The 18,627-nt window shown below is 43.2% G+C and overlaps 1 protein-coding gene across 1 annotated transcript; it reads right to left on the bottom strand.

The window, feature by feature from the left end:
• Positions 1-918: 918 nt before the first annotated feature.
• GPX6 (glutathione peroxidase 6) lies at positions 919-12,320 on the bottom strand. The gene is given in 6 exon segments (XM_054492106.1): positions 919-1,125; positions 2,336-2,435; positions 2,945-3,062; positions 7,325-7,422; positions 7,424-7,476; positions 12,234-12,320. Coding segments are annotated over 6 exon segments (663 nt in total).
• Positions 12,321-18,627: the final 6,307 nt, after the last annotated feature.

Consider the following 18,627-nt stretch of genomic DNA (forward strand, 5'->3'; position numbering starts at 1 on the left):
AGAAAGCAGGGACAAAGTGACAGAGAAAGAAGAAGTATGACTGGACATAATATGGGACTGGGAAAACACCACACAGAGCCAGGTTGCTGCAGAATTTTTAAATTTGAGACAGTGATCAAAATAAGCTTAAAGTTGAGGAGGCTCAGGGTGAGGAGAAAGCCCATCATTCAGAATACAGGGACATCCCTGCCCAGGTGCCGTGACCTGAATGCACTAAGGGACAGGCACCAAGGAAGGCTCTGGCAGGGTCCGACCCAGAGGGGTTTTGGGATCCACCATCATGGAGATGCCCTTCCCTTCATGTGAGGTGGGGTTTCTGCTCTCACTCTGCCTTCAGAGGTCCTACATGAGAACTACTGGGTGGCAGGGGAATAAAGGAGAATTAAGGAGAGAAGAGTTTAACAATGTATGCCTATCTTAGAGGAGAGAGGCTATGAAGGAGGCCTAGAGTCTTGCGGCCAGCTCCTGCTTTCTTTAAAACTTTCAGGAAGGGCAAAGGATAGATGTCACAACTTCTGGGGATTGCTTTTTTAGGGACACAGGATAGTCTGATTCATCTACCCTAAAATATGATTTTCCTTTGGAATAGATATTTCAGGATCAGAGAGTTGGAGAGATAGGTGTTCTTTTCCTTAATCTTCAAACACACACACACATGCATGCGCGCACACACACACACACCATACATACAAACACCTATGCATATACCAACAAATACAATTCTACATATCCATACACACACACACACACAGCTACACACACATGCTAAGCAGCTGCTTGGGTAGTACAGGATGGTTTGGTCATCAGGAGGCTGGGTAGGCAGGAGTGTGGAGCAAAGATGGAGGAAGATGGATGCTTTGTTAGACATTCCTGCAGGTGGGAGACAGGGTAGTTACTTCTGCCAGTCACTAGCCCTTCCTAGTGGGTACTGAACTGCTTTAGGTACTCCAGGATGTCTGACTTGACTGTGCTAACTGGAGCCTGGTGGAACCAGCACATGACAGGGACTCCATCAGGCCCCACCAGAAATTTCTCAAAGTTCCAGTGGATATCATGGACCTTCATGGGCTCCCAGAAGAGTTGGCTTGATGAGCCCAAAAGATCAGAGGTCGGAGGGCAGGAGTTCTGGAGCAGAGATATAGAAAGTAGAGATATACATTTATTTCTACTTTATTTCTACCTCTGTGTGGTACAGTTTTATCTCCAGACTAGAGAGTCTACTCACCATTATGTATTTTAATATATTAACTAGTTTGCATGCTTCCAATCAACCACAGACACTGCAATGTATCAATACCAGTACACCAACTACCAAATAACCGAGAGTTAGAGAGTATAATGGTAAATAGAAAGCATTCCTCCTTTCCCTGTCTTTCCTCTATTCCCATGATTTTATCACTGTGATTCAGTAAAAGACTATTTTCTGTTTCCTTGGGCAAGTCATATCATTTCTACAGTTCGTTTCCTTAGCGGAAAAAAAAAAAAGAGGTTGATTTAGAGTAGTGGCTCCCAGAGTTTGGGGCTTCATAGGCTTCATAAGCCAGTAAAATTTCAATAACTATTTCCTTGGATATTAACGTAGAATCACAAATACTCATTTTGCCAATAAGAAAAATTAAAAGTCTACTATAAGCATACATTTAAAAATTAAGGGATTTTTAAATACTCTGTTGAACCACATAAAATTGATTATAGCACCATTTTTGAGTAAGTAAAGGACAATTTATATGGGTAAACATAATAGTAATTTAATGTCAGAATAAATGTTGGTCTTATATTCAATAAGTTGAGCTTTATGAAAAATTCTGCATTGTCTTTTTTCTCTAGTTTGCTGTGGATGAGTGAAAATTTCAGCAGGACCAGCATTGTTCTGCAGACCAGCATTTGGGGCTGAGTAGACAAAGAGACCCTCGGGGGTCCTTCTATCCTGGTATTCTGTATTTCTACCACTCTGTGACTCTAAAGGCATTTACCACATGGTATTCTGTATCATCCATGTCTGTCTCCTCATTAAATGTGAGTTCCTTCAGGGAACAGACTATGCACTATTAATGTTTGTTAACTCATTATATAGCACATACTGGAGATCTGATAAACGATTGCTGAATGAATGAATCATTCCATTCAATACAGGAGGGTAGTCCATGTCAGAGCTATTGTCCATCATGGGTTTCCTCTACTTAAAGCTAAAGCGTCACAGCAGATATTGCCATGAGCCTTGAACTTATCTGAGCATCTCTTTTCCAAGGAGTCCAACCACAACCCTAGACATGAGCCCCACTGCTTTCAGAGCATTTCTAGCTAACCAATCCATGCCAGGTTTATACTCACTCACCTTCAGGAAAGTAAAGACCTTCTGTTCTTTTTCTCCATTCACATCCCCTTTCTCAAAGAGCTGGAAATTGGGGACAAAGCCAGTACCTGGACGCACATACCTGCAGTGAACCAAAGTTGTTCCCAGCAAGATACAAATTAAGACATGGATGGAAAATAATGGCCACCACCAATTCACTACCACAGGAAATTAAAGATAAAGGGAAGAGGCTGTGCACAGGGAAGATAAGAAAAGATAGTCTGTGGGAAGCAGGACTTTATGCAATAGGCTTTATGGAGCCAATAGAGAATTCTAAGAAAATTGGAAAGCAATATTTTGAGCTTAGGTTTCCTGCTTCATTTCCATTTCTTATTTCTTATACTCCCTTCTTTTCTCTATGCTTCTTTTCCATTCAATCTTCCCTTAGCCTCACCATCAGATAATTCAAAAGTAAAGAGAATATTTGAGCACTGCGAATAGAATAGACTGAATTCAAAACATCATAAGGATATGCTTCAACCCATGTATCTATGGCCTATCCCAGAAGTTTCCAGAATAGGCAGGCATCCAGGTGGAATGAGGAATGGAAATCCTGACAGAGCATCTGCAGGGTCCCATGCAAGCACTCACTTGAGACCAAGAAGTATTTCTGAGTTTGTTCCTGGTTCTCGTTTTCCAAACTGGTTGCAGGGAAAGGCCAACACAATGACACCAAAATTCTTCAGCTCCTCCTGTAGTGCATTCAGTTCTGTAAGTGGAGAATGAATAGCAGGGGTGGGCTGGTCAGGAGGCCTACCTCAAGCAGTGAAAGATCACTGAATGTATCCATTTATCACATGAATAAACCGAGGACTAAGAAGGGAAAGATTCAAGATTACAGAGATCAAAGGAGTAGAGAAAAAAAAAAAAAAAGACTAGAGCACACATTTCCAGAAATGCATCCAAATGGCTGCTGTTTTTCTTGTACAGCAGCTCCCATGCCTGGCTACACTTTACCATCCAATGGGAACTCTTTTTTTTTTTTTAAACACACACACGTTGGTAGCCTTGTGTGGGAGTCCTGTTTGATTCCAAAGAGAAGTCAGATTTGAATGCCACTGTCTTCCGTAGTTGATGAATTGATCAAAAAAAATTGTAAGGGAAAAGCAAACAAAATGGAAATCCTACCCACTATCACCCCATCCCCCTGGCCCCACTCATACAATGTCCCATGGTGACACAACCAGACACTCCTGTTCCAGTCCCATTCCCAGGAGTACTCCTTAGTGCTCCACCATGGGAGTGGTAGAGAAAGAGAAATTCCAAGGCTATCCTCTACAGTATTCTGTACCCTCTCCTCAATTCCAGTGACCTAACTGATGCTGCAACATGCCCTGGAACACTCCCTGGGACGCCAGGCCATAAACTCCAAATTGCTCTTTACTACTGTCAGGAACTTTCCAACTTGTCTGTTTAGACTTGAATCATAATTTCCATCTTCAGCTATTTTCAGGTCAGATTTATTCAGACCTCAGAACCTGTACTGGCCATTCTCATTCAGATTCAGCTCTGCCTGCTGGAATGTCCCCTAAGAACCTCCTCTTAAATAGAGAGTGCCTTCCTGTTTTTCTATAGTTCTTTGGTTACTATCGAAACTCATCTCTCTCTTATCTTTGGCCATCAAGAATATTTCCTTTCTATAGCAGACCCACTTAACAGACCTTGATTCTATTCCTTTGGCAAGTTTCTTTAATTCTCTCAATTTCTGCATCTGGAGTAAAATTTGAATGAGATGCTCTTTAAAATTCTCATGAACTAATTTAATAAATTACATCACAGCAACACAATGGAATACTATGCCTTAAAATGAATGAGGAAACTCACCATGTTTTTTTGTTTTGTTTTTAGACAGAATCTCTCTGTCACCCAGGCTGGAGTGCAGTGGCAGGATTTCAGCTCACTGCAACCTCCGCCTCCCGGGTTCAAGAGATTCTCATGCGTTAGCCTCCTGAGTACTTGGGATTACAGGCATGTGCCACCATGCCCAGCTAATTTTTTGTATTTTTAGTACAGATAGGGTTTCACCATGTTGGCAAGGCTGGTCTCAAACTCCTGATGTTCAAGAGTGATCCAGCCACCTTGGCCTCCCAAAGTGCTGGGATTATAGGTGTGAGCCACCACTCCTGTCCCCACTGTATGTGATATATGTGAAAAAGCAATGTGCATAATCATTTCTGTGTGTATGTTTGTGTATGTGTATGTGCTTGAGAGAAAGAAAGTGAGAGAGAAATGTTTGCTTGTATATGCATAACAGATTTCTGGAAATATACACCATAAACTGATAATAATGGTTGCCTAAAGAGAAGGGAACATGGCAAGTGCCACTGTTAAACCTTTTTATATCTCTTGAATTTTGAATGTTGGAAGTATATTGCCTATTCAATATGTAGCAAATTTAAGTTAAAATTAAATTAAATTAAAACAAATTTAAGAGCAGCTTCACATTCCATGGAACTGCTGTTTACACATCAAAACTTTTAAAATTTACCATAGTTTTCAAATTTAACTTTTTGAAGGGAGGAGAATTCTTGCTTGCTAAATGATACAAAACTGTTGTTTGGGCTCTAATACCTAGGTCCTGAGGTCCTATAGTAGACACACTTAGCAGAACTTGATTCTATTCCTTTGGCAAGTTCTTTTAACCTTCTCACTTACTAAATGATACTAAATTGTTGTTTGGGCTCTTAAAATAAAAATTTAGTCTGTAGCTTTTCAGGTTTTCCCTAGACTTGATTGTACATAAAAATAAAAAAATTGAGGCTGGGTGTGGGGGCTCATGCCTATAATCCCAGCACTTTGGGAGGTTGAAGCAGTTGGATCACTTGAGGCCAGGAGTTCGAGAGCAGCCTGACCAACATGGTGAAACCCAGTCTCTACTAAAAAAAAAAAAAAAAATTAGCTGGGCGAGGTGATATGCACCTGTAGTCCCAGCTATTTGGGAGGCTGAGGCAAGAGAATAGCTTGAATCCCAGAGGCAGAGGTTACAGTGAGCCAAGATCGTGCCCCTGCACTCCAGCCTGGGCGACAGAGCAAGACTCTGTCTCAAAAATAATAATAATAACAAAGGGACCCCCAAATTATTTTAAATGTGTGATTCTTATCCTAATCTGTCTTTTGAGAGCATCTTTTTATGTATAATTTTACCATTAAATTGGAAAAGTATTTAGCTTCTCTTGGTAAATGTGAGCCATTTGTACTTTGGAGGAGCCGGAATTTTATTAGAATTTTGGCTTAAATCATGTAGCATCCTCTGAATGTTAATTTTAAAATGTCAAAATTTGGTGAGCCAGATCTTTTAGACATGAGATTACAATATGCTTCACTTTAAGTGTCACTTAAAAGGGATAAAATTCTGGGATTTTTATTATCGAAAATCCATTAAGAAAAATTGATAGGGTTTATATATTTTTGATCAGCTGAACAGATAATAGTGTCAATGTGTGGAAAATTTTTCTTAAAACTTGTTTTTGTATAGACCAGGTGCAGCGGCTCACGCCTGTAATCCCAGCACTTTGGGAGGCCAAGGCTTGTGGATCACTTGGGGTCAGGAGTTCGAGACCAGCCTGGCCAACATGGCAAAACACTGTCTCTGCTAAAAATGCAAAAAAAACACAAAAATTATCTAGATATAGTGGTGCACGCCTGTAATCACAGCTACTCGGGAAGCTGAGGCACAAGAATCACTTGAACCTGGGAGGCAGAGGTTGCAGTGAGCTGAGATCACGCCACTGCACTCCAGCCTGGGCGACAGAGCGAGACTGTCTCAAAACAAAACAAAATTTGTTCATGTATTATTTTGATCCACTTCTCTGTGGCATTTGGTGCAATAAATCTTTTAAATTTATCTTGAGCCATTTTTTAAAAGCATAAAATAAAGTTTTTGGCCTGTCCAAAGCTGTATCTATCTCTAGTATAATTGATCTAGAATTTTAAATAACCTTTTCTGGATCAACACTAATACCAAACTCTTCTCCGATAAGGGCACAAAGAAAATGGAAACACACCTCAGCTACCACAGAAGGTTAGGCCAAGGTTGGCGAGATGGAGCATTCTTCTACATTGCCAGTCACACTAAACAGCCCTTGTACCAATCAAAGGCAGCCCAGACAGAAAACTTCGTTTCCCTCTTTGTCATTTGCAGGTGCCTACAGAACCCAAGGGCATTTTCCAGAATATCAAAGATCACTCATCTCTCCTGTTTTCATCAGAAGTAACCGATGAGAAGCATAAAATCAGTCCTTGAAAGCCAGGTATCTGGCCTGGGAGTCACAGCTAGGCTTTAGCACTCTCCTAGGAAACATAAACAATTTCATAGAACTTCAATATCACATAACATGTGACCATGATGAATCAAGACAAAAACAAGGCCACTGCATAATTGTAACTGAACATAGACAAAGCATGAACATTGTCCAAATCACAACAATGACCAGGTACCACCCTATTCTTGCCAATGAGTGACTGCTGCTTCTTTACCAATTACAGCTTTAGTCTTCGTTTCTCTCCCCATGTAGATATGATTGATTAAGATACCAAATCATATAATTGCTCACAGTTCTTGATGGCATCCAATCCAGAACAGAACTTCAATTCCTTGAACTCGTCTCCAAATCACCTAACAAAAGTTCAGATTCTATAGTAAGTCCTTTCTAATACTTTCTTATTAAGAAACCCCATGGTTCTCTATAGAACATGTTCTCCTTCAGGGCACCGAGTAACACATTCAACTTGTTCAACTGCAAGTGTGCTCCTGGTGGTCTTTAAGTCTTTGGGAAGGTCTTAGTTCTCAAATCTGGAAATAATCATCCTGATATTCTAAGGAGCAGAGCAGGAGCAGCATTTAGGGAGGTAGAGTCACCTGATCAGTTCTCCCATCGCATCCTCCAATAACACATTGGTAAAACCTTCTGGAATTAGAATATGGCTATCTGGCAATGCTGCTTCCAAAAGAGTTGAAACGTGAGTTTTTACCAGGGTACTGAGCTGCCAAGCCTCAATAGGTGGCCACATTGACAAACAGGACGTGCTTGCCTGCAAACTGCTTGAACTGGATGTACTCCTCGCCGTTGAGTGAGGGCTCCATACTCATAGATGGTGCCTGTCACCCCTTTGTTGCAATCCACCTGGAATGTTACAAAAATAACCATAACGATATAAGATAAACAATAATTCCCAACATTTGTGGACTTTTTCAAAACACTCGAAGACCCTTCACGTAATATCTTGAAATTCTAAGAACTGAAGGGATCTTTCCGAGTAAAATTTTTAGTTAGAGCTGATGCCGTAGCTAGAATTTATGTCTTCTAAATTACAATCCATTTTTGTGTGTGTGTGGCAAGACAAGCATTTCATAATATTCTTCCCGTTTCCAGAAGATTAATAACATTTACCTCTGTTCCCTGACACTGCATTCTCCCCCGACATCCTAACACCCCGTTCAAGTCATGCCGTCCTCTCTCAGATACGCTTAACAGATTTTTGCAGGATTTCTCATAACATAAGTTAAGTTTTGCACAAACTTCTCATCTATATGTTCTTATATTGTAATTCCTGTCCCCCAAAATCAGGCCCATAACTTCTCCAGATGCCACTGAACAGCCTTTCCAGGCTTGCCAATGGGGTAATCACTGGTGATGGGGGGAGGGGCGGCGGGGAAGTGCTGGGTAGAGAAAGGCGGGTACCTGACTAGGGCTCCACCCTCGGGTCTGTGCCTACGGACCTACATGAGGACAGGCACTCCTGCCTTCTCACTCAAATGGGCCTGTGCCTATAAAAACCCTGAGACCCTAGCAGCCAGACACCAGCGCTGGATGTGGAGAGAAGCACATCAGCGGAGGAACACACTCAACTGGCTGGACGTGGAGAGCAATGAACCATCGTGGTGAGGGGTGACAGCGTGTTAGCAGCCCTCACAGCCCTTGCTCGCTCTCAGCGCCTCCTCGGCCTTGGCGCCCACTCTGGCCGCGCTTGAGAGCCCTTCAGCCCGCGGCTGCACTGTGGGAGCCCCTTTCCGGGTTGGCCAAGGCCGGAGCCGGCTCCCTCAGCTTGCGGGGAGGTCTGGAGGGAGAGGCTCGGGCGGGAACCAGGGCTGCGCGCGGCGCTTGCGGGCCAGCGCGAGTTCCAGGTGGGCGTGGGCTCAGCGGGCCCCGCACTCGGAGCTGCCAGCTGGCCCCACCGGCCCCGGGCAGTGAGGGGCTTAGCACCTGGGCCAGCAGCTGCTGTGCTCTACTTCTCGCTGGGCCTTAGCTGCCACCCCGAGGGGCAGGGCTTGGGACCTGCAGCCCGCCATGCCTGAGCCTCCCCCCGCTCCGTGGGCTCCTGCGGCGCCCGAGCCTCCCCGATGAGCGCCGCCCCCTGCTCCACGCCGCCCAGTCCCATCGACCACCCAAGGGCTGAGGAGTGCGGGCGCAGGGCGCAGGACTGGCAGGCAGCTCCACCTGCGGCCACGGTGCGGAATCCACTGGGTGCAGCCAGCTGGGCTCCTAAGTCTGGTGGGGACTTGGAGAACCTTTATGTCTAGCTAAGGGATTGTAACTACACCAATCGGCACTCTGTATCTAGCTCAAGGTTTGTAAATACACCAATCAGCACCCTGTGTCTAGCTCACGGTTTGTGAATGCACCAATTGACACTCTGTATCTAGCTGCTCTGGTGAGGACTTGGAGAACCTTTGTGTTGACATTCTGTATCTAGCTAATCTAGTGGGGACGTGGAGAACTTTTGTGTCTAGCTCACAGATTGTAAAGGCACCAATCTGCACCCTGTCAAAACAGACCACTCAGCTCTGTGTAAAATGGACCAATCAGCAGGATGTGGGTGGGGCCAGATAAGAATAAAAGCAGGCTGCGGGAGGCAGCAGTGGCAACCCGCTCGGGTCACCTTCCACGCTGTGGAAGCTTTGTTCTTTCGCTCTTTGCAATAAATCTTGGCTGCTGCTCACTCTTTGGGTCCACACTGCCTTTATGAGCTGTAACAGTCACCGCGAAGGTCTACAGCTTCACTGCTGAAGCCAGCGAGACCACGAACCCACCGGGAGGAAAGAACAACTCCAGCCGCGCCGCCTTAAGAGCTGTAATACTCACCCCGAAGGTTTGCAGCTTCACTCTTGAGCCAGCAAGACCACGAACCCACCAGAAGGAACAAGCTCTGAACACATCCGAACATCAGAAGGAACAAACTCTGGACACGCCGCCTTAAAGAACTGGGCTTCATTCTTGAAGTCAGTGAGACCAAGAACCCACCAATTCTGGACACAGTAGGAGCACACCGGAAGGCCATTGACAGCAGAAGGACGCGGAGTTTGGCCGGACTCCAGGGAAAAACTGTCCCTCTTTTGGCTCCCCCATCTGCTGAGAGCTACTTCCACTCAATAAAACCTTGCACTCATTCTCCAAGCCCATGTGTAATGCGATTCTTCCTATAAACCAAGGCAAGATCCCTGGGATACAGAAAGCCCTCTGTCTCTGTGATAAGGCAGGGGTCTAATGGAGCTAACACAAGCTGCCTATGGGTGGCTGAACTAAGAGCACCTGTAACACATGCCCACTGGGGCTTCAGCTGTAAACATTCACCCCTAGACACTGCCTTAGGGTCGGAGCTCCACAATCTGCCCATCTGTATGCTTCCCCTTCTGCTCCCGTAGAGGTTTGAGCAGCGGGAAACTGAAGCAGCGAGCCACACCCCCCATCGCATGCCCTGTGAAAGGGACAAGGGAACTTTTCCGGTTTCACTGGTACCTTCAAAACTCATCCTTGACACCCACTTCATATCTTTATATTGTGGTGAAACAGCCTGGACTGCTCATGAATTAAAGTTCATAAAATAGAAAGCACAGAGCGGAAAAACTTTCTACCCACAAGCGTGCCAAGAATAAAAGGCATACAGAACCTGGAACAAAAGGCTAAGATGTTATCTGGTAAGAGAGGCTATATTCCTGGCCATATGAAGAAAAGTCATAGAATTTTAGAGTAATTTAAACTGGGCTTCACAGGATGTCAGTCCATAAAAGCGTACCCCATGCAGTGAAGGAATTGCCTGTGGGTGAGCTACTGTGGCGTGAGTGGGGCAAGAAACTCTTTATCATCTTCTGAGTCTGTTACCAGGACACAAGGCCATAGCTTCTCCTTCATTATCCTTGGAGAGAAGGAGGCTTGACCTAGGGGCAAGCCCTTTCCTTCTAAGTCCATACTTCCGTACACATCTGTGCGTATACATTAGTCACAATATTTGGGAACATTAGCCTAAGAAACCCACTATGATGGGGTTATCATCTATGTGCCTGCATTCTCTTTGCCTTCATGACACCTTACGTCTGAGCTAAATAATTTCCAGCATTTGCCTTTCTTGCTACTATAATAAAAAGTCACACGGAAATCACCATGTGAGCTGTCAAATGTATGCCTCCATTTTCTTGCCTTTGTGCTGCCTTAGCTCTGGGTGCAACAACTTCCAAAGATTTGCTTCTCATGAGGATGTCACTCTGTGAAATGAGATGCAGAATCCCAAGAAAACTGCAGATTTGAAGAGCTCAATCCTTCCTACCCAGTTTTCAGTTCTGCTCTAGTTTGCTTACGTCTGTTTGAAGAAGACAGAATACTCTAGAACACAGCTTTTAATTCACAAGATGATATTTTACATTGAGAATTCCACACCCAACCAGGCAGCAGTGGCTGACATAGATCTGGATGACCCTTGGAGGTTGTCCCTTCAAGTGATCTGTTACCTTTCTTGAAAGTAAGTAAGTAAACTGTCTTATGGCATTTAATAGGCACCATCTTACACTTCATATGAATCCAGTAACAGAGATTAAAGCTCAAAGCTTCAGGTTTGGAGACCTGCATGAGTATCAACCGGAAGCATTTTAGAAATGCAAGTGCCTGGGCTCCCCCTAAAACTTACTGAATCAGAAACTCTTGGGTAGGGCCCAGCAATTGTGCTTTAACCAGCTCTCTCTTAGGTAAGCTCAAGTCTGGAAATCACTGCATTATATGATGGGCATTGTTCGCCACCTTTTATAGAGGACAGAAAGGAACTAACAAAAGATATATAATTGGCATATGGCCACCACTGAGGCTGCTTTTGAATAAATTCATCTGATTTTAAAGTTAAAATTTGCGGGTGCCTCAAGTGATCTGCTCAGTCTGCATCCTAAGACATATATACACATCTTTTACAGGGGTGGCTATGGACATCCAGTGGGGGGACTTTTCTAAATGGCATCAGGAGATTTGGGAGCAACACCAAGATCTGAGAACAAAGCCTACTCTGAGCTGAGCTTTGTCTCTACCTCACCTCATGACCTTCCCTAAAATTAATATTGGTGGACAACCATATTGGCCTTATGTGTTTTATTTTTCTAGGGGTGTGGTGGTGGGGAGCTCCTCTTTCTGTGACCTAGAAATTCCTAGTGCAGATCACAACCCCAGATTCTCTCACCTCTCCCTCTGGGTTTCTGGCTGAGCAGCCTCTCCAGGAGTAACCAGGGCAGCCTCCCTATCAATCCATTTGCTACTTCATGCCTCATTTGTTGGGATCCACAGCACTACCCCAAGTTATGGACCAGCATGAAGGGGACAGGCTCTAGGCTATCAAGGGGCCACCGGGGGAAGTGGCAAAGGGGAATGTGCTGAGGCAGCCCCCCAACCCCACTCCACATACATTCAGTTCAAAGAGTTACTAGGTGCAGAGGAAAAGATGCAAGTAAGAGACAGTGGGTTTAGGGAGAGCCTGCTAAAGATATCAATGTCAGGATTTGTGAAGAAGGGCTGGGAATGTAGATCTTGTCCTTCGAAAGGAGAGAGGAGAGAACTCCTCGCAACTCTGGCAGCCAGGTTGGCCATCATGTGTTGGAATTAGCTCGGATCCCCTGCCCCATGCTCACCTTCCTACTTTGAGGCTTTAGGGTCTGCTGAGCAAAGCCAACCAGGAACAACAGGACAAGACAGGAGGCCTGGAACTGCCGGAACATGGCTAGGAGTCTCAGACGACTCTGAGGTCCCCAGGATTTCAGCCCCTTTTGAGCCCCTGGCAGGGACCAGTTTGAAGAAGCACCCTCCAATCGCAGAGTGGCATTCATACACACCCACCTCCACTCCCTACACACACCGCCTTCCTCTTCAGTTGTAAACCCCTCACCATTGAGCCTGCTCCACCTGCCTTGCCTCTGCCAGCTTCACACAAAAGGCATTCTCTGCCTCTTGAAACTAAAGTCTGGGTGGGGTTGAGTTCTTATGAACTCTCTTGAAAGACAAGCTTTTAGTTATCTCAGATTTCTGAACTCTTTTCAAAAGCCTATAATCTATGTCTTGATCACTGATACCTGATCCAGCTATGCAGCTTCTTAGGGCAGCAGGTCAGATGCTTTCCTCTTACGGAACAGACCTACACACATTCCCAAGCTCTTTACCCTTCTCCTGCTTTTAGCTCAAAAAAATGGCTGAAGCTTTGACTACGAGGCTATAAAGACCATTGAATTCAATACCTGTCAGGGCCATTGACTAGCTCCTTGAATCTGAAATCAAAGTTAATGTGTCTGTCCCCAGTTTTCTCATCTGTGAAATCAGAATAATAATATTATCTACCTTATAGGGCTGCTGTGACAATTAAATGTGACAATAACTATAAAGCACTTACTACATGGCCTGACAATGGTAAACAACTAGAACTGTATTCACACAGTTTCATGTATAAGAAAACTGAAGCTCAGAGAGAGAGATAACATATAAAAAGTCACAAGGTGGGTAACAGTGAAATGAAGGCAACTTCTGCGTCCTGCTCCAGAGCTCTTGCTCTGGTTCCATTTGGATCATAATTATTGTGATGAAATCTTTACTGAGACAATTTACATTTGCTCACCTTGTAGTAATGAGCCCTTTAGAGGTAAGGAGACATTTCATTATAGACCTCATCAGTAGGTCAAATGGCCTAAAACCCCAACTTCATAGGTTTTGTTGTTCCCACATTCTTGATAGACTTTTGAGTACCTTGGGTCCTTGCCTCCAGGAATGAGAAGTGAAGGTACAGGAGCACACACTGAACAGGAGGAAACAAGGAACATTTCATGTCCCTGGTGCACCTGAAGCTATCATGGGGCTGCAATTGCCCTTCACCCATCCTCCTTTGCAGCCTTAGTTCCCTGTTATCTCCTTCCAGGAATTTTGCTTTCATCCCTTAGCTGTCTCCTCACTTCCAGGGTCTTCTCCAGTCCCTATTTCCTTCACACTCTGCCTCTATGACTTTTCTAAAGGTCAGGTTTGTTGATATCGCTCATGTTAAAGTGCCCCAATTCCTCCTGAATTCTTACACTTTTAGTTTGAAATTCTCCCGTGAAGCACTCAAGGTCCTTTCTGATTTGACATCAGCCAGATTTCCCTGATGTAACTTTCCCTCCAGAAATGTTCTGATTCTGGTAGATAGAACTGTCTTCATCACCAGAGTCCACCTATCTGGGGTTGACTCTAGATCAAATCTTGGCAAGTACTTTGGGATCATTCCTGAGAGATTTTATGATATACAAATTACATATTTTTACTCAAAATGATGGATATAGCTTTATCAAACAAGACTTCTGAGGTAACTTTCTGAGACTTGAGTCACAAATCAGGGTTCTGGTGAGCTTGACCAGGCCTTAATATATATTAGGAGCCAGTTCACATCCTCACCCTCCTCCTTAGAATTTGGCTTGATTTATTAATTTACATTTTAAAACCTATTCTGTCCACAGATAGAAATATTATTTCAGGTCTGATTTCATCAATCAAGAGCATACTCTTTAGATACTAATCAGTAGAGTCCAAGATGGCATTATTTTCTCTAGTATCTTTGAAACATTATTGGTTCACTTATTTTAGGTTTTAATTTTTATTGGTTCACTTTTAACTTAAGGTCAAATAAACATCAAAGTTTATATGAATTACCACTGCAATGCTGGTGCCTATTATTGTCTATCCACCCAAGCAATTGATCTTTTAAATCTGAATTCTGTCATCTATCAGACTAGCTATATTTATTGTCTATCAATGATCTACACATTTGATCCACCTATCTGGGGTTGACTCTAGATCAGTTCTTTTGTGTCTTCCACCAAATACATTAAAGTTTATGGGATAGAAAGAAGCCAAGTGCAGAAGTTTCTGCCCAGGACTAGAGTTTAACTTACTCCTTATTTCTTAATCAAGATGCTTGTGGTTGATTTTTGGTTAAGCTATGTTCTCATTCAGTGATCAGCACTCACATATGTTCATAACTCACTTGTCTAAAATATGTCTTAAAAAGTAGTAGAAGCCCCAAGTGGAGCTTTTTCTTAGGTTCTGAAGTTCATTTCCCCTACTTTGGAAAGTCAAAACATTTGCATGTCTACCAAGACATCTAGCATTCGTGCTTGCAGGCAGGGATGGTCCTCAGTGTGTATACACAGGAATACGCACGGCAGTTGTTGGAGCCCAGGATTTGTTCTGATTGGTTGTGCCTATGGCATACTTCTAAATATATATACACACACACACATTTTGGGACAAGGTCTGGCTCTGTCACCCAGGCTGGAGTGCAGTGGTGTGATCTCGGCTCACCTGTAACCTCTGACTCCAAGGCTCAAGCCATCCTCCCACCTCAGGCCCCTGAGTAGCTGGGACTACAGTCGCATGCCACCAAACCCAGCTAATTTTTGTATTTTTGGTGGAGATGGGATTTTGCCATGTTTCCCGGGATGGTCTCTAAGTGGTGATCTCAAACGATCCACCCACCTAGGCATCCCAAAGTGCTGGGATTACAGGCATGAGCCATCCAACCCAGCCCTGCTAAATATTTTAATATCAGCTTTGATTGCAGAACCAATACAGGCAATGTGAGGTTTTAATTTTATCTTGAGATCTGCTTGTCTGTGCTGTGTCAACAAATTCACATCGAACAAGTAGATGACTTTTATTAATATCTCAGGTTTAACTTTAAATTTCCTCTTTGTTCTACATTTTTTTCTTCTTTTAAATTTAAAAAATGCATTTTTCTTACTGGAGAAGAAAGAAGCAAAGGATGTGTTAAATAGCATAGCTTTTTATCATTGTCAAGGCGTAACACTCTATCATTTTACTCAAATTCTGTATTACCTCTTCCTTATTCCTGTTCTGTTATAATTTAGCTTGAGCGCGCACACACACACACACACACACACACACACACACACACACACACACACACACACACACACACACACACACACACACACACACACACACAGACACTCACAAGAAGTCAGTGCAGGGCCGTCAGAGGGGAGGCACAAATGTTTGGGAGATCATGGATCCTCCTGGTTGTTGCCACTGTTTGAAGACTATAAGATTTCTTGTTTCGCAGCAGCAAGTGCAGCAGAAGGCAGGTAATGAATTTTCTGCTAATTTGCCTTAAATGAAAGATTAATCATCCCTCAGAAGGGTCAAGGTTTGAGCAATGCCAGCCCTAGTTACCTCCTATTCCAGTGATAGTTTTGGAAGGCTTCTTAACTGCTTCCCTGATTCTGAATTCATTGAATCTCGCTTTTTTCTTTCTTTTTTTTTTTCATTTCTACACTTTTTACCCTTTGCCACCTCTCATTACTTTCTCCTTTTCTCTCTCCTCATTGTGTACGAGAAAAAGAGTTTGGATTCAGGATTTAAACAATCCTGGCTTTAAGTTGTTTCTCACTACACAATTTTGGGCAAGTTATTTAATTTTTCAGTGTATCAAGTTTTTTTTTGTGTGAAAGAACATAACAGTATGACTTTTAAAGATTAAGTAAGAATTTATATCTGGAAATGCCTGGCACACACAGTAACAACTCAATAAATGCTGATATAAGTTCCCATTATTTCTTTTTCTTCTTTGTTTTTTCATTTTCTTTCCTGCTCCATTTATCTCTTATTTATATTCTTATCTGCTCTATTCCTTTTCTATCCATCAGTTAAAGAAGGTCCCAACCTTGAAGCTCTCAGCTTGTTACATTTTAATTCAACTTTTTTATTAGGGAAAATTACAAACATATATAAAAAGTAGAGAGGAGTATAATTAAGCTCATATACCTGTTACCCGCTGCATCTATAATCAGTACAACTCACTGCTAATTTCATTTTACCTACATCTGAAAAAGCTTGTTACCACAGCTCCCACCCTTGCACACATACCCATCCTCACTGAATTATTTGGAACTAAATTCCAAACGACATATCACTTCACCTGTAAATATTGTCTGCCCCTTCTGATCATAGCCAGGAAGACAGCCAATATTTGTCCCTGGGATATCTCTGGGATGTCTACAGGGTGTTTCTATATCAAAACCTGGTGTTTTATAACTGGCTTTGATGCCTTTCACAAGTTGCCACAGGCTGAGGGATTGCAGAGCGGGAAAGGAGAAGCCAAATTGTCTCAGCCTTTAATTTGTTCTAAATCAGATTCTGATTGCAACTGTTATGGGGACACAGTTGTAGATTTATCTGCCTAGGCCTTGTGACTTGGATGAGACAATCTCTAAACTTTACTGAGCATCTGCTTCTTATGTATATTGTTGTGGCCTGGAAAACATGACCTATAAGACATATGTTTGAACTCAAAATGTATTGACTGTTACTCATGTTTCCCAGTCTTCTAGGAGTAAGAATTGGTCAGATAAGTGCCAATGATGAGAATCTCTGGAAAGCTGAGAAAATAAACTGTCTGCTTTAAAAGGGACTTTGGTGATTTTTCTGATCCAACTCCCGCTTTGTGCAAATAGATAAATTCAGGCCTGTAAAGAAGTGGCATTCTCCATGTTCCACAGTTCTATTGAGTTGTTGGTGATGGTCTGCAGTGTGTGCTGGTGATGTGAGGCATATTTATTCTTTCCTGGAGAGCAGTAAGGATCTGAGTCATAGACTACAGAATTTCCAGGTGCGAGGGCATCTGGTTTTGAATGGTGTGGGTCACTCAAATTCCTGTGTGTGGGCAAGGACACAGTGCTCTCTCCCCAACGTCCTTCCGGATCCATTAAAGCAGGAGTAATAGGAACACCATCAAGGGGAGTGCACATTATTTCTCTCACCACCTCCCCACCCCAACCTCCAAGAAGCAGAGTTCTTCCTGGAGCAGGTTGGAGGAAGAAAGCTTGGCATAAACAAGAGGCCCTTCAGGAAGTCTGTGTGTCAGGGCCAGCTGCCTCAGTGAAGGCTCAGGTTTAGGGCCAGAGCCAGCTTCAACCATAGGTGAGTCCCAAACTTCATCATGTTTGGGGAAGAAGATCAGAAAGTTAAGAACACGTGAGAATGAAAATTAAATGCCAAAGGACATTCAGTGATCTCTCTAGAATTTGCTTCCATTTCCAAACACATACGTTATGAATAATTGAGCCTTGAGGGTGAAGCAACAAGTGGATTTGAAATTGAAACTGAAGTTTACGGTCTACATTTACACTATTGTGAATCTTTGGCCAAGTAGCCTTTCCTTTCCGAACTTACGTTTCCATTGGAAATTTGAGCTGAAGATGCCCATCCTACCTCTGTAACTGGCTGATTGTGAGGGCCAAATGAAATTATTGATGTGAAAGAGGCTCGTAAACTATAAATTCTATATAAACATAAGTAATAGTAACTTAAAATGGCAGACTTGGAGTAGATCCTATGCTTGATGCTTACAAAACTAGAGTAAGAAAAATCCTGGAGGCCTGAATGGCGTTGCCAGATGCCAAGGGAGATTTTCTAATTCATGGAAAATAGTCAAGTGAAACCAAAGGGTGGACAGAGTTCTCTAAGTCAGATTTGGGTGGTTTCAGAGGCTATGGTTTGAATCTGAATAAAGAGGTGTACTGTCCCTGAGAAAGAATCAAACCTATTTCCTTTCTAATCAAAGGAACTAAAAACAAAAAACCTGATGTTGACTTTCAGGTAGGATTAAGTCATTACCAGAAACTAGGACAGGGAGTCTGAAAGCCCTCATTTCAATTTGTAAACTGCCACTCACTAACTACGTGACCTTGGGCAAGAAACTTATTCTCATAAGAATACGACCTCAAGGAAAAATTGGAGTCTGGTTGGGAAAACTAGGCAGCAATTGAGACATTGATTTTTCCCACCCAGGTGTCCCACCACGTTTAAGATCATGAACTGCTTGTAATTATAGGATTTTTAAAGTCAGGAAGTGACAGACCTTATAGCTTAATTTAGGCCTGGATTGGCTTTTCAGCCTTAATCTATGGCTCAGGCTACAAATATTTGCACCTAAAATTTTGATAGGCCAGGCGCGGTGGCTCACACCTATAATCCCAGCACTCTGGGAGG

Source organism: Pongo pygmaeus, chromosome 5 (assembly GCF_028885625.2).
Source record: "Pongo pygmaeus isolate AG05252 chromosome 5, NHGRI_mPonPyg2-v2.0_pri, whole genome shotgun sequence".
Taxonomy (NCBI): domain Eukaryota; kingdom Metazoa; phylum Chordata; class Mammalia; order Primates; family Hominidae; genus Pongo; species Pongo pygmaeus.